At 44.5% G+C, this 23,694-nt stretch overlaps 1 protein-coding gene and 1 non-coding gene across 3 annotated transcripts in view; both read left to right on the top strand.

Moving 5' to 3' along the window:
* The first annotated feature begins 4,074 nt into the window (after positions 1-4,074).
* Positions 4,075-23,694, top strand: part of kiaa0895l — a 69,279-nt gene continuing 49,659 nt past the window's right edge. The window contains exon 1 of one of the 2 annotated variants that reach the window (XM_080187206.1): positions 4,075-4,369. In XM_080187206.1, coding sequence (XP_080043332.1) covers positions 4,334-4,369 — 36 coding nt within the window. In that variant the 5' untranslated portion in view covers positions 4,075-4,333. The remainder of the gene's footprint in view (positions 4,370-23,694) is intronic. The other variant, XM_080187207.1, reaches the window with a different exon arrangement.
* On the top strand, positions 11,903-12,094 carry LOC145342743 (U2 spliceosomal RNA). The gene has a single exon (XR_013886605.1). It is a non-coding gene; the product is annotated as a U2 spliceosomal RNA (small nuclear RNA).

Raw genomic sequence — 23,694 nt, 5'->3', positions numbered from 1 at the left:
GTGTCCCTTAGGCAAAGAAATCTGCCGTCCTTACCTGATCTGTCCTACATGTGACTCCAGAGCCACAGCAATGGGGTTGACTCTCAACTGCCCTCGGGCAGCTAGGTATGGGCAATAAATGCTGACCAGCCAGCGACACCCATGCACCATGAATGAATAAAAAAAAACTTTAAATAGACTGATGTTTCATTCTAAAACTGCATGGACAGATTGGATAGTACACTGAGCCTCCTCATCACCTTTCCACCTCAGAAACATGGATTTGAGCCCAACTCAAATGTATCGGATGAAAGATTTAAAGTGCAAAATAGCTTGGAGGAACCCTCATCCAGCTCCTATGGGGACTGACCTGTACCTCAAAACTGCCTCATAAATTGGGGCAATCCGGGTTTAAACCCATCCCAGACTGACATAATGAAATAAAACCAAATGTTGTGGATGCTGGAATCTGAAACAAAAATAGAAAAATGCTGGAAAATCTCAGCAGGTCTGGCAGCCTCCATAGAGAATGAAAATACAGTTAATGCTAATGAGTCCATATGACTCTTCTGAAAACCTCTATAGGTTTTAAGGCTTCTCTGCAAAGTGCAGTGAATGGGCAGAGAGCACAGATCTTTGTGGGTGTTGACATGTTAGACAATATGACCCTTGATTCAGAACTAATTGGTCCTAAATGGGCCATCTCACACAGGGTGAGCAGACAGTGAGCAGATTATATTAGTGATTTTCAATGTGAAAGATAAGACGTGCTCTTAGTGTAGAAGGAGTTGAACTATCTCTGATCATTTCCCTGTCTGATTTGAATGCATTTGTAATTGACACTGCTGGCCTCAGATTAGAAAATGCCCAGCATTGACAACTCTAACCTGGATGAACACAAAACATTCACTAACAAAAACTGTAGTGCTACATCTGACCTCAACAAAGAAAATATAAACTGTGCTAAAATTTACCTAATCAATGTGCTAAGTAACAAAGTAAAAATGCTGATAAGATCAGAGCAAGGACAGCCTATTTGTCTAGTGATTTAAAGAGTAGATTAAAGGCTGGGAATTCTGCAATGAATAACTCACGTTCTGATTCTTCAAAAGCCTGGTTACCATCTACAAGGCACAAGTCAGGATTGTGATGGAATACTCTCCGCTTGGCTGAATGAGTGCAGCTTCAACAACAGTCAAGAAGTTTGACACCATCCAAGACAAAGCAGCCCCTTTATTCAGCACCCTGTCCACCACCTTAAACATCCACTCTCTCCACGATGCACAGTGGCAGCAGTTTTCCATTTACAAGATATACTGCAGCAACTCACCCAAGCTCTTTTGACAATGCTTTACATACAGCTGAAATATCTGCGACCTAGAAGGACAAGAGCAGCAGACGTATGGCAACATCACCATCTTCAGGTTCCCATTCATACCATCATTGTTCCTTCACTGTCCTGAAACTCCCTCACTAACAGCATTGTGGGTGTACCTACAGTACATGGACTGCAAGGGTGCAAGAAGGCAGCTCAATCTTATCTGCACAAACGCAACTGGGGATGAACAATGAATGTTGGCCTAGCCAATGACACTCACATCCCGAAAGCAAATTTTTAAAAAGCCAAGAAAAGATTGCCGGACGATATACATCGCCCTGCCATTAAACTTAGAAAATATGAGCTCACCATCTACCTAGCCATGAGTATCAAAAATGGCTAGGTTTGCAGTAGGAGTATGAATATAGACACTTCAGTTGATATTTCATGTTGTAATGACCTGTTGGCAACATGATTTATGGCCCTAGCAATGAAAGTCCATTTTGCACACCTGTAAAGGAACAAAAATGAAACTATAGAGTCTCTGTTTAGGTGGTAAGGGTTATTTTGAATGTTACATTTTAAATTTTTAACACATTGTCTTTACCTTTTCTTTTTGTTTTTCTCTTTGTTTGTAATCACACTTTGTTCACAGTTGCTTTATTTCTCTCTCTGTATCTGACTCATCCTATTTCTATCTATCAATTTTGTTCTTTCTCTAATGTTCACTTGAATTAGGCAGATGGATGATTGGACTTTATGTTCAGGAGTTCTGAATTCCCACTGACATTGTTCAGTTGTTATCAGGGAGCATTTTCACCAGTTTGTGCTTAAACAAACGGTCCACATCTTCCATTCAGCAGCGATGCAGTCATTTTTGCTGACCATGGTTAAGAGTGTGGCTTTATCTTTTTCTGCTTTTGCAGTTGGGATTTCCTGATGCTACCAGTTCAGGTAACTTCCTTACAGGTTGGCTTGTTGATATTGTCTTTCTTAAGTTTTAACATTTTCTTTGACTATTACTAACGTTTAAGACTTCTAGTTGCTGTTATGGATTTGTAGTGAGGAGGATGGTGAAACAAGCATTGTTAGGGAGGGTGAAGGAGGGTGAGCATTATTGGGACTCTGGGGGAGGGGGGGAACCTTTTTGGAGCGGTGAGCATTGCTGGGGTGCAAGGGAGTGAGCAGCTTTGGGGGTGTGAGGATTGTTGCTATTATGAGCGAGATGAGCATTTTTGGGACTGTGGGGAAGGGGGTGTGAAATGTGGTGGAGTGGTGAGAAATCTTGGTGGCATGATGTGTGAGTGTTATGGGAGGGTGTGGGCTACCAGGAGTGTGAGCATTGTCAGGTGCTGAAGTTTGAGCACTGTGGGGAGGGCTGAGCTTTGCAGGGGTGGAGGGCCAGTGAGTATTATTGGGGGCAGAGGGCTGGAGTGGACAATGTCTCAGGTGTAGTGAAGGGTGAGCATTGTTGTGAGGGTACGATGAGGAGGTGGTGAACATTGTTGGGTGTGTCACCATTGTTGGGGTAGGGTGAACATTGTCAGGTATGATGGGAGTGAACAATACTGGGTGGGGGTGTAGGAGGAGTGAACATTATGAGAGGTAGTACAGGGTGGTGAGCATTGTCAGGCTTACAAGGAATGGGCAGTGTTTGAGATGCAGGAGGATGAACAATGTCAGGAAGTGCATTGGGGTATGAGCTCTGTGGGTGGTGCAGGAATGTGAACATTGTTGGGTGGGGGTTTGACTGGGGAAGTGAGCAGTGTCCAGGGTGTGAGAGAGGTGAATTTGTTGTGGTGGAGGGGGTCGGTGGGGGGTGTGAGGGGGTGGGGGTGGTAAGCATTATGGGGAGGGGTATTAGGTGTATGAGCAGCGTGTTTTTTGGCATTCATTAACAGTTCTTCATTTTAATCGATGCTCGGTATTAACATTAGAAGAATCCTGGGGTAAATATCAGGGTGAGTATAGGGCATCAAGCTCAAGTCTCCATTGCTAAGTTCAGTTTGGATATTTTTTCGGAGGAGTCCAGGCAGTGTGATTCTACAGAGGTTTAAATGTTCTGTGTAAATACCAGGCATGTGCGCAGGTTGGGTTCTCCTCAGGGCCCCAATGCATAACATTCACCACTGTTGCCACCAGAACTTCCAAGCCAGTGGGTCAGAATCTGCAGTCAACAGCTAGGCAATGGCACTGGTTCCCAGCATTGTCAGATCTGGGCATCTTCCCATATGTTGTTTTGATTGTAGTTTGGTTAATGGGGAGGGGAGGAGGTCAACAATAACCTATGGCCCAGCAAGGGTATGAGAGACCAGCAACTTGGGTTTCATCCTCTTAACCAGAGCTTTTACTAACAAAAACCCTGAATATCAAGTGAAATTCAGAGTGTTGATAACAGCGCAAATAAAAACAACCCTGCAAATTCTGGGGCAATTGTTACCTGATGGGTGAATGCCGATCCATAGTGCCTTTTCATTCATTTCTTTTTCACGCCCCAAATTGTGTGGGAATTGTCTTTATTGTCTGGGAGTATTGCTAATGAAAGATCCCAGTAGTTTCCGGCCGATGGTGCTACAGTGAGCCATAAGGAAATGAGTCGAGTCAGCAGCAGATTTGCTGCTTCCCGGGATCTGGCGCTGTGGGAATTTATCTCAGCAGCACTAACAATATTCCCCGCCCCACCAGCTCTGGCAGCAGTGTGTATGTGTGTGTGAAAGTGAGGTTGAGTAAGATAAGGACCTCAGAGCAAGTCCCCAAGTATCGCCCGTTCTCCATCTAAAGTCCCATTGCTTCGGGAAGAGGCAACCGAGTAACACTGCCATCCGCCTGCTCGCAGTCTGAGTTAATAATAGCGAGCATTAACTGTGGGGGCTGTCAGCCAGGGTGTGATCAGCTGCTTCCCTTAATAACCATTCCCCTCCTAGACTGTCTTAGCTCCAGCAGTCCAGGTTCCTCTGCAGCCCTTGGAGAGAAGATAGAAGCTGCAAATGGAAGTCTTTTAAACCGAGACACCCTCTACCGTGCGAGTGTGTGTGTATGCCTTTATTTCTGGGGGAACACAGACTGATTTATGTAAGTGGGACGATTTTATTTCAGTTTTGAGAGGGTAACATCTGATTGAAGAAAGTGGCTCAGGTCGGAAAACCATTTTGTGACTGCAAACAGATGTTTCACGGTTGTTGCTCAGTATTTGTTCTTGTTGTGGATATTCCTTTAGGTTAATTGCTGCGGCCTGTGCCCGTATTTGGGGGTAATATTGTGCGGCATATGGGAGACCGCAAGATTCCCGAGTGTCAAAATGGACTGAGGGAGAGTTAGCGCCAGTCCTTGATTGTGTGTGAGAGAGAGAAAGGAGGAAAATATTTATTGTAGGAGCGAGTCCGGTTCCGCGCGATACATAACAGTCCGACATTGTCCAAACAATCTGTGCACTGAACAATCGGCAGGCGGGCCATTGTGAGGGAGGCGCATTTAACACAAAGCTCTTGTATACTTGTGTACAATCTTTTCACAGGAGATCGCTCTGATTATATTTACACTGTTGCTCTGTTAAGTAGCAGTTCAAATGATGAAACCATCTGAAAATTAAGCAGTGGGGGTTTGTTTTTGTTAACATTTCCTTACTTGCCCCTCTACTACAGGATGGGACACCCTCACTGCACCGCCCCCCCCCCTAACTATGATTATTCTATTGTCTGTTACTAACCACCCACTCCCACTGCTGAGAAACAGCTCAGGTGGCTGGAGTGTGTAGCAGTTGTCAGAGATAGCAGGGGTATTAGGAGATGGTCAGGAGGCCACAAACTAAAATCTTTGGAGTCCAAAGTTAACCCATCCTAGCCTCTAAACCAGCCCAAGATTGTGCTGTTGATCCGAACTGTAGAATAATTCAGCAAGCCCCATATTTTCACATTGTTTGGTACATTCTTTAATCTGGTTTCTTAATCAGATCGCAGCAATGCACAAACTACGGATAGCAGGGTGGCCAATTTGGGTTGGTGGACTTCAGAATGTGGGAAAAGATCTTCAGAAGAACAATGTGCCTCACTACACGATGAACGCGGCACAATTATTTAACATCTCAACCCTGTTACAGTTTATAAGATAGGTCAACACACCTCTGCATCTAAAAGATGCAATATTCGACATATCCGAATTTATTGGCATTTGTGTCCAAAATGTGAGATTAAATGTTGTTTTGGATTAGATAAAGTACTCAGCATTTCTGGAGGGAGGGGTCTCCAGACCCCCCTCCACCCCAACTGCTGCGGGATTTCAAGATATCAGATAAAAGAAGCATCATTTTAAAAATGAACAGAACAAAGCGGGTTTAGGGGGAGAGGCAACACAAAGCGGACACAGAAGAATGCATTCATTACGGAGAAATGCTGCTGTGGGGGATCAGGAGGTGGTTACGTGGCAGATGTGATATTAACAGGAGACAGAAGGATGCATATTGAGAGGATGAAACAGCTGTATCAGACAGGGCGTGGGAATAGCTCGATATTGAAAGAACAGAGTGCGAATGGGATAGAGCATTGAAATGGAAAGAGAGAGCTTTGGTTCGGACGTCGGGGCAAAGCCAAATGTTTAGATGAACAAAGATCTAATTTCCGTTTGATTTCACTGAGGTAGAGAAGACCATCAGCTCCAGCACCTACCAAATGCTAAATTGGAGAAGTATAAAGTGAATGGACAGAGTCTTACAAATACTTTTTCTTGCATGGGCTAGCTAGATAGAAGATTTATTGAGTGTTATAGAGGGATTGCTGCTGCTGGAATGCTGAAGTGGCGGGAAAATATGTAAGGGTGTGTTTAAAATGGTGGAAGATTTGCTGAATGCAAAGTTTGATGGGGTAAAAGATCTTCCGGCATGAAATACAGATGTCCACTCGCCAGCTCACTGTCTAGCATCCTAAACTGTATGAACAGATGATCTATATGTCAGTACATTAGAACATAAATAGGAGCAAGCAAAGACTGTATGAGCCATTGCATCTACTCTGCCATTTGGCATGATTGTGGCTGACCGTGGGCTTCAACTTCATTTCCCTCCCACTTCACTGTATCTTAAGTCCTTGAAAGACCAAAAATTTGTTTATCTCAGTCTCAGATATAAGAACATGAGAACATAAGAACATAAGAAATAGGAGCAGGAGTAGGCCATCTAGCCCTTCGAGCCCGCCCCGCCATTCAACAAGATCATGGCTGATCTGTCGTGGCTCAGTTCCACTTTCCCGCCCTCTCCCCATAACCCTTAATCCCCTCTCTTATCAAAAACCCATCAACACGCATCTTAAAAATATTTAGCGAGGCAGCCTCCACCACTTCAACGGGCAGAGAATTCCAGAGATTCACCACCCTTTGAGTGAAGAAGTTCCTCCTCAACTCCGTTCTAAACCGCTCCCCCTTTATCTTGAGGCTGTGCCCCCTAGTCCTACTGTCTTTTTTGAGCGGGAAGAGTCTCTCCACCTCTATCCTATCCATCCCATTCATCATCTTATACGTCTCAATGAGATCTCCCCTCATTCTTCTAAATTCTAACGAGTACAAGCCTAGTTTATTCAGCCTCTCCTCATAGCTCAACCCCCTCAACTCCGGTATCAGCCTAGTAAACCTCCTCTGCACTCCCTCCAAGGCCAAAATATCTTTGCGCAGGTGCGGCGACCAAAACTGCACACAGTACTCCAGCTGTGGCCTCACCAATGCCCTATACAGCCGCAGCAAGACCTCCCTGCTTTTATATTCAATCCCCCTCGCTATGAAGGCCAGCATCCCATTTGCCTTCCTGACCACCTGCTGCACCTGCAAGCTGGGTTTTTGCGACTCATGCACAAGGACTCCGAGGTCCCTCTGCACCGTCGCCTGCTGCAGTTTTTCGCCACGTAAATAATAGTCCTTCCTACCATTATTCCTACCAAAGTGGACCACCTCACACTTGCCAACATTAAATTCCATTTGCCATTTCCTGGCCCATTCGCCCAGCCTATCTAGATCCTTCTGCAGACTCTCCACACTCTCCGCACAATTTGCCGTTCCCCCAATCTTGGTGTCATCAGCAAATTTCGACACCCTACACTCGGTTCCCTCCTCCAGATCATCTATATAAATGGTAAAAAGCTGAGGCCCCAGCACCGACCCCTGGGGCACTCCACTAGTCACCATCCGCCAATCCGAATAGCACCCGTTGACCCCCACTCTCTGCCTCCTATTTGACAACCAATCCTCTATCCACGCTAACACCCTACCCCCAACTCCATGTCCCTCGACCTTCTGCAATAACCTCTTGTGAGGTACTTTGTCAAACGCCTTCTGAAAATCCAGAAAGACCACATCCACCGGCTCTCCTCTATCCACCGCCCTAGACACATCCTCATAGAACTCCAGTAAATTTGTCAGACACGACTTCCCTTTAATGAAACCGTGCTGCATCTGCTCTATCAAGCAATTCCCTTCAAGATGCCTCGCAATTTCCTCCTTAATGACGGATTCTAACATTTTACCTACCACAGACGTTAAACTAACCGGCCTATAATTCCCCGCCTTTTGCCTGGTACCCTTGTTAAACAACGGCTTAACATTAGCCGTTTTCCAATCCTCCGGCACTTCCCCGGAGTCCAGCGACGTCTGGAAAATAACCACCAAGGCATCCACTATCACCTCCGCCATTTCTTTCAGAACCCTTGGATGCATTCCGTCCGGTCCTGGGGACTTGTCCACAATCAGCCCCTCCAGTCTGTCGAGCACCGCCTCTCTAGTAACAGTAATGTCATTAAGACCCTCCAGTCCTACCACCTTTCCATCACTAACACCCGGCAAATTATTCACGTCCTCCTCCGTGAAGACAGAAACAAAAAAGTTATTCAATACCTTAGCCATATCCCCATCCCCTACCACTAGGTTCCCTTTCTCATCCTCTAAAGGACCAACGTTCACCCTAGCCAGCCTCTTCCTTTTTATATATTTATAAAAACTCTTGCTATCCTTTTTTATATTAAGCGCTAGCCCAGCTTCATAGTTTCTCCTACCCTTCTTTATCAACTTCTTTGTCAATCTTTGTTGACATTTAAACCTCTCCCAATCCTCTTCTCGCCCACTACTCTTAGCTACTCTAAATTCCTCCGCTTTTAATTTAACACTTTCCTTCACCTCCTTCGTTATCCACGGCTTATTACCTCTCCTCCTACTGTCCTTTTTGACCATCGGAATAAATTTCCGCTGAGCACCAAGAAAGATCTCCGTAAAGATCCTCCACTGCTCCTCAGCAGACCCTCCCTCCAACGCGCTCCCCCAGTCAACATTCACCAATTCTTCTCTCATCCTACCGTACTCCCCTCTATTCAAACAAAGTACGCGTGTCTGGGAACCCACTTTCTCCTCCTCCATCTGCACCAGAAACTCCACCATACAATGATCACTCTCCCCAAGAGGATACTTCACCGCAAGGTCCCTAATTCTACCCGCCTCATTACATAGCACGAGATCCAAGATAGCTCTCTCCCTCGTCGGCTCCAACACGCACTGTTCCAGGAAACTATCCCGGCAGCATTCCAAGAACTCCTCCTCGAGCCCACCGCGTCCAACATGGGTCGACCAATCAATATGCAGATTGAAATCCCCCATAACTACGGCCGTCCCATTCCTGCACGCCGCACTTATTTGCGCGTTAACAGCCCGCCCCACCTCCAGATCATTATTCGGGGGCCTATAGACGACATCCACCAGCGTCTTCCTCCCTTTGCTGTTCCTAATCTCCACCCACAACGATTCCGCGTTCTGCTCCTTGGCTCCAGTATCATCCCTTGCTACCACCGTGATGCTATCCTTAATCAGCAGAGCTACGCCCCCCCCTTTTCCCTCCTGCCTATCCTTCCTAAACACTTGATAGCCCTGTACATTCAGCTCCCAGTCCCTGTCACCTTGCAGCCACGTCTCTGTAATGGCCACCAGATCGTATCCATTTGTGCTGATCTGCGCCACCAGCTCATCCACTTTATTCCGAATGCTTCGTGCATTCAGATAAAGCGCTTTCATCCCAGCCTTCACCTGGACCCTATTTGCCGTAACGCCACCAAGTATACTCACGCCCCCTACTCCCTCTATTATTGGGACATCCTCGGCCTCTTCCCTTACCTGTACCCTATCCTTAATTTTAGACCTCGTAACGTCACCTACCCTCGCACCCTCCCCCCCTCTAATTAGTTTAAAGCCCTGTCTACAGTCCTCTTTACTCGATTCGCCAGCACTCTGGTCCCAGCACGGTTCAGACCAACCCCATCCCGCCCGAACAGGTCCCACCTACCCCAATACTGGTGCCAATGCCCCATAAATTCAAACCCATTCCTCCCACACCAATCCCTGAGCCACCCATTCACTTCCTTAATCCTGTCAACCTTATGCCCGTCTGCACTCGGTTCAGGCAGTAGCCCAGAGATGACCACCTTGTCGGTTCTACTTTTTAATTCCATTCCCAGCTTTTCATACTCCCTCCCCAGATCCTCAGTCCGCATCTTGCTTACGTCGCCGGCACCCACATGTACCACAACGACCGGATTCTCACCCTCCCACTCCAGGTTCCTCTGCAGCCCAGCTGCGACATCCCGGACCCAAGCACCAGGCAGACAACACACCCTTCTGTGCACTTTGTCATTCTGACAAAGGACAGTGTCAATACCCTTCACCCCACTATCCCCAATCACTACTACGTTCCTTTTCCCCTTCTCTTTGCCTATGTCCTGCTGCATCACTGTACCGTGTGCAGTTTGCTCACCAACCTCACCTGCCTCGTCCTCTTCCAGACTGGAAGCAAGAACCTCAAACCTGTTATGCAGATTAAGAGGCTGAGGCCTCCGCTCCCCACCCTCCTTCCTCCTCTCCCCACTCTCCTTCCTCTGCTCCTCACCCCCCTTCCTCCTCCCAGCAGCCCCCTCTTGTCCCTGACCCTTAGAGTTAGCCAGTCTAGGGGGGGTGGTGGATGTCACTTGCACCCCATTGACAATGGCACCCTCTCTCCCCCTGATGAGCCTCAGTGTCTGTAGCTCAGAGGCCAGCTCATCTACCTTGAGCTGGAGCTCCTCCAGCAACCTGCACTTACTGCAGACATGGTCACTGGGATGGACCCTGGAGTCCACCAGTTCCCACATCATACAGAAACCACACATCACATGCCCCTCCATTATTCACTGTAGTAGTTTTGAAAAAAAATTTTTTTGTTTTTTTTCCTTGTTTTTCAAACGAACTCACCTGGCCTTTTTTCCCTCCAGTTTTTTTTGATATTAAGCCCTAATAGCTCACTCTGCTTCCCTCTCACTCCGCTGCCCGCTCCGACGCTGCCCGCTGTCCACACCAGGCCTCCTTTTAAACCTGGCGCTGATTTAAAGCTGTTGGCCCACAACTGCCTTCTACCCACTCCCTCAGAATTCTTAAAACAGTGAATACAATAAATAAATGCTTTAAACAGTTCTACAAAGAACAAAGTGCTTTAAACTTATTTTAAACAGGTTTTTAACAGGTAAAATCTTAGCTCTCTCTCTGCTCCTTCACTCGTCTGCTCCAGCATATATAGATCCACAATCCTGTGGGCAGAGGATTATAAAGATTACAGCACTTTTGAGTGAAGGCATTTCTCCTCACCTCAATCCTAAATGATTTGCCCTTCAGTCTGAAACTGTAGCCCCTTATTCTAGATTTCCCAGCCAAAGGGAAAAATCATTTCAGTACCTCCCCTTCATAATATTGAGAGTTTCAATGAGATTGCCCCTAGTTCTTCTAAACTCCAGAAAATATAGATCCAATTTGCTCAGCCTCTCATCATAGGACAACCCTGTCGCCCCAGGGACCAATCTCATGAATCTTCACCATATCACCACCTCCAATGAAAATATATATTTACTGAATTATGGAGACCAACAGTGCACACAGTACTCGAGATGTAGCCTCACCAAAATCATGTTCAATTATAGCCAGACTTATTTTTGATTTATTATCACATGTATTACTACACAGTGAAAAATATTGTTTCTTGTGTGATATACAGACAACGCATACCATACATAGGGAAGGAAAGGAGGTACTGTAGAATGTAGTGTTACAGTCATAGCTAGGGTATAGAGATAGATCAACTTAATGCAATATAGGTCCATTCAAAAGCCTGATGGCAGCAGCGAAGAAGCTGTTTTTTGAGTCGGTTGGTATGTGATCTCAGACTTTTGTATCTTTTTCCCAGTGGAAGAAAGTGGAAGAGGGTATGTTTGGTGTATGTGGGGTCCTTTATTATGCTGCCTGCTTTTCTGAGGCAATGGGAAGCATAGACAGTGTTAATGATTGGGAGACTGGTTTGAGTGATGGATTCGGCTTCATTCATGACCTTTCGTAGTTTCTTACGGTCTTGGACAGAGCAAGAACCATACCAAACTGTGACACAACCAGAAAAAATGCTTTCTATGGTGCATCTGTAGATTTTGGTGAGGGGTGTAGTGGACATGCCAAATTTCCTTAGTCTTGGGAGAAAGTAGACCTGCTGATCTGCTTTCTTATATGGGATTGTACTCCAATCCTCTCACGTAAAGGAGAACATGCCCTTTGCCTTCTGAATTACTTGTTGTGTCTGCTTCTTGGCCTCTTGGCTAAGATCAAGTGTAGTATCGACATGCTGCACTTGGCTGAAGTCATTAGGTTACATTTCAGCTTCATTTGAAGCAATTTTTTAAAGCGGCATCTCGGCCTTTTGGCTAAGATGCAAATTAGGTCAAGCCTTGGAGGAGGAGCTACACCTACTCCAATCAGCTTGGATCATGTAGGTCAAGCCCAAGACAGGAGGTGAGAGCCCTGTCTTGTCAGCTTGAATCGGGAATGTCCCAACTTGTTGGGACTCTGAATTGGCTTTAATTTGACTTGATTAGATTGGAATAAAGTTAAAAAAAATTACTTGCTGTGTCTGCATGTTAACTTTCTGTGTTCCTTGTACAAGTGCACACAAGTCTGACGAATTTATTGGAGTTCTATGAGGATGTGTCTAGGGCGGTGGATAGAGGAGAGCCGGTGGATGTGGTGTTTCTTCATTTTCAGAAGGTGTTTGACAAGGTGCCTCACAAGAGGTTATTACAGAAGGTCAGGGGGCATGGAGTTGGGGGTAGGGTGTTAGCGTGGATAGAGGATTGGCTGTCAAATAGGAGGCAGAGAGTGGGGGTCAATGGATGCTATTCAGATTGGCAGTTGGTGACTAGTAGAGTGCCCCAGGGGTCGGTGCTGGGGCCTCAGCTATTTACCATTTATATAGATGATCTGGAGGAGGGAACCGAGTGTATGGTGTCGAAATTTGCTGATGACACCAAGATTGGTGGAACGATAAATTGTGCGGAGGTGCCTTCTCTGCCAGTTGAAGTGGTGGAGGCTGCCTCGCTAAATATTTTTAAGACGCAGGTTGATGGGTTTTTGATAAGCGAGGGGATTAAGGGTTATGGGGAGAGGGCGGGAATGTGGAACTGAGCCACGACAGATCAGCCATGATCTTATTGAATGGCGGGGCAGGCTCGAAGGGCTAAATGGCCTACTCCTGCTCCTATTTCTTATATTTCTTATTTCTTACGTGTGGAGAGTCTGCAGAAGGATCTAGATAGGCTGGGCGAATGGGCCAGGAACTGGCAAATGGAATTTAATGTTGGCAAATGTGAGGTTGTCCACTTTGGTAGGAATAACGGTAGGAAGGACTATTACTTACGTGGTGAAAAACTGCAGCATGCGACGGTGCAGAGGGACCTAGGGGTCCTTGTGCATGAGTCGCAAAAACCCAGCTTGCAGGTGCAGCAGGTGGTCAGGAAGGCAAATGGGATGCTGGCCTTCATTGCGAGGGGGATTGAATATAAAAGTAGGGAGGTCTTGCTGCAGCTGTATAGGGCGCTGGTGAGGCCGCAGCTGGAGTACTGTGTGCAGTTTTGGTCGCCGCACTTACGCAAGGATATTTTGGCCTTGGAGGGAGTGCAGAGGAGGTTTACTAGGCTGATTCCGGAGTTGAGGGGGTTGAGCTATGAGGAAAGGCTGAATAAACTAGGCTTGTACTCGTTAGAGTTTAGAAGAATGAGGGGAGATCTCATTGAGACGTATAAGATGTTGAATGGGATGGATAGGATAGAGGTGGAGAGGCTCTTCCCGCTCAGAAAGGACAGTAGGACTAGGGGGCACAGCCTCAAGATAAAGGGGGGGCGGTTTAGAACGGAGTTGAGGAGGAACTTCTTCACTCAAAGGGTGGTGAATCTCTGGAATTCTCTGCCCGTTGAAGTGGTGGAGGCTGCCTCGCTAAATATTTTTAAGATGCGGGTTGATGGGTTTTTGATAGGCAAGGGGATTAAGGGTTATGGGGAGAGGGCGGGAAAGTGGAACTGAGCCATGACAGATCAGCCATGATCTTGTTGAATGGCGGGGCAGGCTCGAGGGGCTTGATGGCCTACTCCTCCTATTTCTTATGTTCTTATGTTCTTTATGTTCTTAAGTCCATATGGGCATCAATATTAACAAGTTTTGTGCTTTTTAAAAAATATATTCTACTTTTCTATTAACCAAATGAACCAAAGTGAATGTCCTCACTCCACCACATTTACTCCATCTGGCACCTTGTTGCCCACTCACGTAACCTGTTCATATCTCTTTGCAGCCTCTCTATACCCTCCTCACAGTTTGTATTCCCACCTAGCTTTGTATTGTTAGCTGACACTTCACTCTCTGTCTCTTTGGTTAAGTAATTAATATAGATTGTAAATAGCTGAGGCCCTGCATTGGTTCTTATATCACTCCACTAGTCATAGCAGGCCAACTTGAAAATGCTCCATTTATCCCTACTCTCTGCTTCCTATCAATTAGCTGATCCTCTATTCATGTTACTATATCACCCTCAGCTCCATGAGCTCTTACTTTGTGTATTAATCTCTCGTGTGGTACCTTATTCAATGCCTCTTTGAAATCCAGATGCATTACACCTATTGCTTCTCCTTTATCCAACTAAGCACATCCACAAAAACTCTAATAAGTTTATCAAAAACAATTTCCTTTTGTAAAACCATGTTGTCTTTTTCAACATACTGTACTTTCCTAAGTGTATTGTTCAAAACTTTATTAATAGTTTTTAGAGCACTTTCCCGATGACTAGTTAGCCTGTTCCCTATTTTCTCCTTCCCTCTTTTCCTGAATAATGGTGCTACATTTGCTAATTTCAAATTTGCTGGGGCTGATCCAGAATTTGAGAATTTCAGAAAACATAGCTAGCATGTCCACTGCAGCTATCTCCTTTGGACCATAGGGTGTAGACCATCAGTTCCTGGGGATTTGTTGGAGTTTAGTCCCATGGGTTTCTCCCGTACTTTCTTTCTGCTGACACTAACTAAATTAATTTCTCGACCCCTAGGTTTATCCTCTATTTCTGGTAAGCAACTTGTGACCTCCACTGTGAAGACAGATACAAGATATTTGTTCAATGTCTCTGTCATTCCCCATGGTAATTTCTCCTGTCTCTGCTTCTAAGGAACCAACATTTGCTTTAGCTACTCTTTTCCTTTTTTTATAACTCATACAAGGTCTTGGAATCTGTTTTTATATTCCTGGCTAATTTACTATTGTATTCTTAATTTTCAGTCTTAACTTTATGGCGGCCCTTTGCTAGTGTCCAAAACACTTCTAGTCCTTAGAGTTACTACTATCTTTTGCAACATTATAAGCCTTTAATTAATCTCCTTAGGTGAGGATCAGTGGATTTTCCTTGCTGAGTTTTTGTTTTCAATTGAATGTATTTTTGTTGAACATTTCCAATTATTTCTTTAAATGTTTCCTGCTACTTATCTTCCATCAAAAATTTTAATCAAGCTTAGGTAGTCATCCGTTCATATCTAAGTAACTGGATTTGTTTAAATCTTTTGTTTAAGACTTGAGTATGTAGTTTTCAAAATTAATCTCTACCTATACTGATTCAATTTATAGATTTTCTGACCCAGGCTCCCTTCTCACTAATGTTCTTATGTCATCCTTTATTATCAGAACTACCCTTCCTTCCTTTTCCATTCTACCTACATTTTCAGAATGTTTTGTACCCTGGAACATTTATTTCCTGACCTTGGTCACCTTGTAACCATGTCTTTGGAATGGCATTTAGATCTAAACCATTCATCTCTATTTGCAGCACTAATTCATGTATCTTTTTACAGATGCTCCACACATTCAGGTAAATTAACTTTAGTTTTTTACTAATGTTATGAATGGACCTTACTTTTCTGATACTTGCTCTGTATTAACGTTAACTCTGTCCCTTTCTGCTTCACTCAACTTGTCTTTACCCACATCAAAATACTTCTTTATTGCCTCAACTTTTTTCTTTGGATTCTAAATCTTCTTTCACTCAAATCCTCCTTCCACTTTGTTACTTTAAATATATTTTCTCCTATTTTAACCATATTTGCTGGTATTGTCTTATGTTTGTACACTCCCTCCCTTCCTGTCACACATCATATTGCTATCCTAAGCCTTCCAGATCACCTTCTAAATCTGAGAATACAAACCCAACAAGTGTTAAGTCTTTTCTCCTTAGAATTCAGAAGAATGAGAGGTGATATGATTGAAACATATAAGACTCTTAGGGTAAATGTCTGGTGTTACACTCATGAGTGTAGCACCAGAAGGCAAAGTCACAGAATAAGGGGGTGTTCATTTAAGACAGATTTGAGGAAAAATTTCTTCTGTCAAAGAGTGGTGAATCTTTGGGATTCTTTACCCCAGGAAGCTGTGGAGTCCTTGAACATTTTCCAGGGTGGTACAGTGGAACAGTGGTTAGCACTGCTGCCTCACAGCTCCAGGGACCTGGGTTCGATTCCCGGCTTAGGTCACTGACTGTGTAGAGTTTGCGTGTTCCCCATATGTCTGCATGGGTTTCCTCTGGGTTTTCCGGTTTCCTCCACAGTACCAAAGATGTGTGGGTTAGGTGCATTGGCCATCTAAATTGCTCCTGAGTGTCCTGGGATGTGTAAGTTAGGTTAGTGGGATAAATATGTGGAGTTACAGGGATAGGGCCTAGGTGGGATTGTTGTCAGTGCAGACTCGATGGGCCAAATGGCTTCCTTCTGAAATCCTTGGATTTCTCTATGACTTTCAAGGCTGAGATTGATAGGTTTTTAATCAGTAGGGGAATTAACGATTTTGGAGAGAAGGCAGGAAAGTGGACTTAGTAAGTGTTAGGTCAGCCATCATCTTATTAAATGGTGGACCAGGCTCGAAGGGATCTACTCCTGTTCCTGTTTCTTATTGTCTTAAAGGGCAGCAGATGCATGGGAACACTGTACCTGCATGTTCCCCTCATAGCCATATACCTTTTTCCTCCAGTCCTGGTGCAAGTGCCCCATTTCTCCCACACTAATCTATAAACTAAGCATTCAAGTCTCTAATCTTATGTTTCTTATGTCAGTTGCTCAAGGTTTAGCTAGTAATCCAGAAATTATTACCTTTTGTGGTTCTGCTGTTTCATTTAGTCTTGAATTACTCAAACTCTCTCAGCAAAACCTCTTCCTTAGTCCTCGCTATGTCAATGGTGCCCACTTGGACCACAACAAAGGAATCTTTCCCCTCTTGTTCCCAGGTTCTTCCCCAGCCCAGAGGATATGTCCTTAACTTTGGCAGTGGGCCAGCAACATAGTCTTCAGGACTTATGCTTTCAGTTGTAGAGAACAGTATCTATTCGCCTAATTATACTGCCCCCCAACTAAATTCCTTTTTACTTCCCCCCCTTGAATGGCTCCTGCTGCGATCAGTTTGCTCATCCCTCCTGCAGAGCCTGCACTCTTCCACACAAGTGTCAAGAACCTCAAACTTGTTGGACAATTTCAGGTGCTGAATTTCCTCCATTGCTACCTTCTGGGTCTGCATACCGACCTCACTTGCAGTCACACAGTTGCCAGGACCGGATGGAATGCATCCGAGGGTTCTGAAAGAAATGGCAGAGGTGATAGTGGATGCCTTGGTGGTTATTTTCCAGACGTCGCTGGATTCCAGGGAAGTGCCGGAAGATTGGAAAACGGCTAATGTTACGCCGTTGTTTAAGAAGGGTGCCAGGCAAAAAGCAGGGAATTATAGACCGGTTAGTTTAACGTCTGTTGTAGGTAAAATGTTAGAATCCGTCATCAAGGAGGAAATAGCGAGGCATCTTGCGGGGAATTGCTTGATAGAGCAGACGCAGCACGGTTTCGTTAAAGGGAAGTCGTGTCTGACAAATTTACTGGAGTTCTATGAGGATGTGTCTAGGGCGGTGGATAGAGGAGAGCCGGTGGATGTGGTCTTTCTTGATTTTCAGAAGGCGTTTGACAAGGTACCTCACAAGAGGTTATTGCAGAAGGTCAGGGGACATGGAGTTGGGGGTAGGGTGTTAGCGTGGATAGAGGATTGGTTGTCAAATAGGAGGCAGAGAGTGGGGGTCAACGGGTGCTATTCGGATTGGCGGATGGTGACTAGTGGAGTGCCCCAGGGGTCGGTGCTGGGGCCTCAGCTTTTTACCATTTATATAGACGATCTGGAGGAGGGAACCGAGTGTAGGGTGTCGAAATTTGCTGATGACACCAAGATTGGGGGAACGGCAAATTGTGCGGAGGGTGTGGAGAGTCTGCAGAAGGATCTAGATAGGCTGGGCGAATGGGCCAGGAAATGGCAAATGGAATTTAATGTTGGCAAGTGTGAGGTGGTCCACTTTGGTAGGAAGAATGGTAGGAAGGACTATTACTTACGTGGCGAAAAACTGCAGCAGGCGACGGTGCAGAGGGACCTCGGGGTCCTTGTGCATGAGTCGCAAAAACCCAGCTTGCAGGTGCAGCAGGTGGTCAGGAAGGCAAATGGGATGCTGGCCTTCATAGCGAGGGGGATTGAATATAAAAGTAGGGAGGTCTTGCTGCAGCTGTATAGGGCACTGGTGAGGCCGCAGCTGGAGTACTGTGTGCAGTTTTGGTCGCCGCACTTACGCAAGGATATTTTGGCCTCGGAGGGAGTGCAGAGGAGGCTTACTAGGCTGATGCCGGAGTTGAGGGGGTTGAGCTATGAGGAGAGGCTGAATAAACTAGGCTTGTACTCGTTAGAGTTTAGAAGAATGAGGGGAGATCTCATTGAGACGTATAAGATGATGAATGGGATGGATAGGATAGAGGTGGAGAGACTCTTCCCGCTTAGAAAGGATAGTAGGACTAGGGGGCACAGCCTCAAGATAAAGGGGGGACGGTTTAGAACGGAGGTGAGGAAGAACTTCTTCACTCAAAGGGTGGTGAATCTCTGGAATTCTCTGCCCGTTGAAGTGGTGGAGGCTACCTCACTAAATATTTTTGAGACGGGGGTTGATGGGTTTTTGATAAGAGAGGGGATTAAGGGTTATGGGGAGAGGGCGGGAATGTGGAACTGAGCCACGACAGATCAGCCATGATCTTATTGAATGGCGGGGCAGGCTCGAAGGGCTAGATGGCCTACTCCTGCTCCTATTTCTTATGTTCTTATGTTCACACTCTCCTGCCCCTGATCACAGGCCAAATCAGAAGTGCCTGGCCTCAGGGGTTTTCATGCCTCCTGGAACATTGTGGCCAGGTATCTTTTCCCCTCCCTGATGCATTACAGTACCTGAAGGTCAGACTCCAGATAATCAAATCTGAATAAAAATTTTTTGGGCTGTGGACATTTATGCAGATGTGGTGGACACCAGTGTTGTGAATTACACTGGGTGTCCACCATCTCCCATATGCTGCAGTTGCAACACATTATCTGCCTTGCCATCTTTAATGTGTTTTATTTAAAAGTTTAGAAATATCACTCTACTGTTATTTGTATTTATATTAAGTAGTTTAAATTGTTAAGCTATAAATTTAATGGAATACCTGCATTTCCCCAGTACCAGTTTAAACTATTGCCCCTATTTAAGTAAGCTAAGCACTGATGATTTAGTTGACTATAGCAACACACTGGTACATACCTGGGAGTCTACAAGTGTATCTGTGCTGTTGTCTAGCTTGACTTTGGAAGGTAGTGCCTGGCCTATGGGAGATTCTTTTGGAAAGCAAAACATCTACTCCAGATGAAATAATTAATGTTTGCAGATTCTTAAATAAAATGTCAGAACAGAGCACCAAAAAAAAGACAATCAATAGGTTACTGACTGTGGGAGATATCAGATACTGTCCTCCTCCCAGTATCTATACATGGGCATAAGCTAACAGTGGTGGTAAAGCAGCCATCATGTGCAAAACCTTGACTAATATCTCCATTATGTGACATGATGTTTAAAGGCACTCAGTACTTGCTGAAAGCATATGGCACCAGGAAGAGGTGACCTGCTGAGAGTCATTCCCCTGCCTTTGTTGCTCACCCTATACATTCCCCTCCCCTATGATTCCCATCCCATGAAAGTTGTCCCACTATCATTTACCTCTGGCCTGGTTTGCTATGTCTTGATGGGCCTCCGCTGGGTGTCATCTTCAAGTGGCACTGTTCAGTAAAAGATCTGCTGGCTCCTGATTGGCCAATAACTCTAAGTGGCCCCTGGGTCTGAATCCTGTGGAAGACCCGCCAGTGGCTTGATAATTGCCTGATCAGCCTGTAATTCAGCAGGCCTTCCCCAAATGAGGCAATGTCTCTCACCAGCTGTCCAACCAGCCCACAAGTCCCCTGTCGCCTCCATAAAATAGCCCTGCTATATAGTCCCCCCAAGTGCTGCACTCTCACTTCATGATTCAGAGTGGGGTTAAGTCCCGCTTCACATGGCCCAGGTTGACACTCCAGGACAGCACAAAGGGAGCACTCCCCTGCACAATAGAGTTGCTATCTTTTGGATAGCCCCGTCTGCCCTCCCTGGTAGATGTAAAAGATCTTATCACATTATTTGATGAAGAGCAAGGGAGTTCTTTGCTATCCTTGGCATTAATTACTCCTCAACCAGCATCTAAAGCAGGATGTTTTATTATTTTGATTTTATTATTATTGCTAAATATTTATTAAATATAAATTGTTGTTAAATAATTTTACTAATTTACTAATTTTGTCAATTGCTTTACTTCAAAAGCATTTCATTGAGGGTAATGCACTTTGTGGTGCCCTAAGGTCATGAATGGCATTATTAAAACACATTTTCCTACAGTCCCTCCTTTCTTCCAACACTCAATGGGCTTGTTGATTCCATTTTAAATAAGATCACTTGACGATCCCAAGATTATTGGGTACTGTTTTTGGGAGCTGTGGTGTCACACAGTTTAACATTCAATGGATTGTAAATAATTTTTTTATAGTTTTGTGGGAGAGGGGGGAATTGCAGAGACGGGTGAGCATTAGATGTGCAGTGAATGACTTAGCAGCTGAATGCATGGTGCTACTGAGCCATATTGGTTAGAGAATTGTGCCAGATTTAATCCTTGCTCCTTCAAACCTTGGCGGATGGTAGCATAATGGTCAGCACCAAGGTTCAGTTCCAGCCTTGGATGACTGTGTGGAGTTTGCTCATTCTTCCTGTGTCTGCGTGAGTTTCCTTTGGGTCCTCCCACACTCCAAAGATGTGCAGGTTAGTTTAGGTGGATTGGCCATGCTAAATTGCCCCTTTTAGTGTCTCAAGATGTGTAGTTTATGGGATTAGTAAGAAAATGCATGTGATTATGGAATAGGATGGGGGATGGGCCTGGGTGAGATGCCCTGTCAGAGAGTTGGTTGAACGCCAAATTTTCCATCCTCATTGGCAGCGATGGCGGGGTGTGAACTGTCAGAGAATTCCAGCCATGATCTCTTTCCATCAAGGTTTTTGGCTGGAACTAATCATGTGATTTCTTTGCATTTGACTGTGAAGAGCCTGGGTAAATGGCAGGCAATGGCATAGTGGTTTTATTACTGGACTAGTATTGCAGAGACCCAGGGTAATACTCTAGGGATCCAGGTTCGAATCTCACCATGGTCATTACTGAAATTTGAATTCAATAAAAATCTGGAATTAAATTCTAATGATGATCGTGAACCCATTATTAATTGTCGTAAAAACCCAAATGGTTCACTAATGTCCTTTAAGGAAGGAAACGTGCTGAGCTTACCATTCTGATGAAGGGTCATCGAGACTCAAAATGGTGGCTGTATTCTCTCCCCACAGATGCCTTCAGACCTGCTGAGATTTTCCAACATTTTCTGTTTTTGTTTCAGATTCCAGCATCTGCAGTATTTTGCTCCTTGTCCTTACCTGGTCTGGCTTACAGCAATGTGATTGACTCTTAAATGCCTCCTCAAAGGCAATTAGAAATGGGCAATAAATGCTGCTCAGCCAATGTTGCTGACATCCCGTGAATGAGAAAAAAGGTCCGATCAAAGGAAATAGAAATTCTTGCATTTATCTAGTGCTTTTTGCAACCACCGGCCATCTCAATGCACTTACAGACAATTGCTAATTTTTAAGTGTAGTCACTGTTGTAATGTAGGAAACATGTAGGTCAGGTGGGAAAAGGATTTTTTTTTCTGTACACTACTCGCTCAAATATGATTGTTGCCCTAGGAACTGCTGTTCATTGGTTCCCACTATGATGATTGATCTTTGACAATGTATCTGCCATTAGCCCGTGGTAACCACTGTTCATTCATCCTGTTAGCTAAGGAACTGTAACAAGGAATGCCACCACCAAGACAAAGTGACATCTTGGAGGAGATTGAACTGATTATAGTGAAAAGTGATCCTTCAGATACTACACACTTCGAGGAGTGGCGTTATATTTTCTTCCCAATTATACAGTACATAGTACTAGCAGACAAATAATGAAATAGCAGGAAATTAGATTTTATATATTGTATAATCTAAAATTACACAGGCATTCCAATGGAACTACATGAAGGATTAACCATTAATTTAAAAAAAAAATCCTGCCTGCTTTTAAAGGTCAATATTTGTCCCTTCTCAGCAAACTATTGCTCTGACTCCACCTTGTCAAAGTGGGAAGGTAATCATCTCTCAAACCATTGCCATCTCTATACTTATATTGGACGGTTGGATTAGGCAGACTCATTCATTTCCACTCCCTCACTCTCTGATTCCCCAGAATTATATTTATTGTTTATTAGGACCTTGTTATCTGCAGTAATAGTTGGTGTTTTATGAAGGGTGACAAAACACTGCTGGCTCACCGTGCCAAGGACCCAGGTTCAATTCTGGCATTGGGTGTTTGTGTGAAGTTTGCATGTTCTCCCAATCTCTGCGTGGGTTTCCTCCAGGAGCTCCGGTTTCCTTCCAAACCCCAAAAATGTGTGAGATAGGGCCAGGTTGGGATTATTGTCAGTGCAGACTCAATGGGCCAAATGGCTTCTTCTGCACTGTAGGGATTCTATGATAATATGAAGTGTAAATTCCTCAGTGTGCAAACATGTTTTTTTTTAAATGATGAAAATAAATGTAAAAACGATTCAGAGAAGCATGGATGATGATATACACTGTGAAACTCACAGTGATAGGTACAATGACTAAAATAAAAACTTTCTACAAAGATCAAGGATTTGTGGAATTCAGTAGAACCAAAGACACAACAAAACATGTCTTATGAGGGTTGAAAATGGATGCCTTTTGTCTTTGAGGCGATCTCAAGGCCCTGGATTATCCATAATTAGCAGCCCAAGTTGCCCAGCTCCAACTTTCTTGGTCTTCGCCTTGCTGTCCATTATCAGAAGGATTAGCAGAGCAAAAAGGCAAAGCAAAGGAAAGAACCCTTTAAAAGGAATTTTTTAAAAAATTGAATGGGATCTTTCTGATGCAGGGCATCCTGCAGCATATGGAGTTAGACATTTTCATGTATTAACACACCTGAAAAAAAGAGACATTTTGTTGAAATGTTTCACCTTGCACTCATCAGCAAAGCAACTCGCAAGAATACCTGTGTAAGGAAAAGGAACAAATTTATTGCATTCCCCTGACATTGGTATTCTTGCAAACTGTCCTGATGAGTACAAGATGACAAACCTCAACAAAATTCTCTTTTTTCAGCAGTACTCAAGTTCTGTGCTCCTAAAAAACAACATTAGCAATAATGATATCGCAGCATTTGCAACAAGACCTTTAGGGAAATAGCAGTGAAATGGGCAAAGAGGGAGAGGAATTCCTGAAATGTGCACAAGAAAACTTTCTTGATCAGTATGTTTCCTACCAAATGAGGACGGAGTGCAAGATCAAATTCTGGGAATTTTGTCAAGAAGCTTGAATAAAGTAAATATTCAAGAATTGTATGAAATAATAATCATAAAGGCTTGGATAAGATAAGGTTTAAAGCATTGGAGAAAAGGGATTTGATATGAGTACAGTTGCCTGGAGGGTTTTGATGTGCGAATTAGCTTAATAGCAGATAATTACTTAAGTGAAGTGGGCACATACGAATGCATGTCATACTCACACA

The sequence above is a fragment of the Carcharhinus amblyrhynchos genome, chromosome 4 (assembly GCF_965287045.1).
Source record: "Carcharhinus amblyrhynchos chromosome 4, sCarAmb.v2.hapA, whole genome shotgun sequence".
In the NCBI taxonomy this organism is placed as follows: domain Eukaryota; kingdom Metazoa; phylum Chordata; class Chondrichthyes; order Carcharhiniformes; family Carcharhinidae; genus Carcharhinus; species Carcharhinus amblyrhynchos.
The sequence above is the reverse complement of the archived record's forward strand: the minus strand, read 5'-3'. Positions and strand labels throughout refer to the sequence as shown.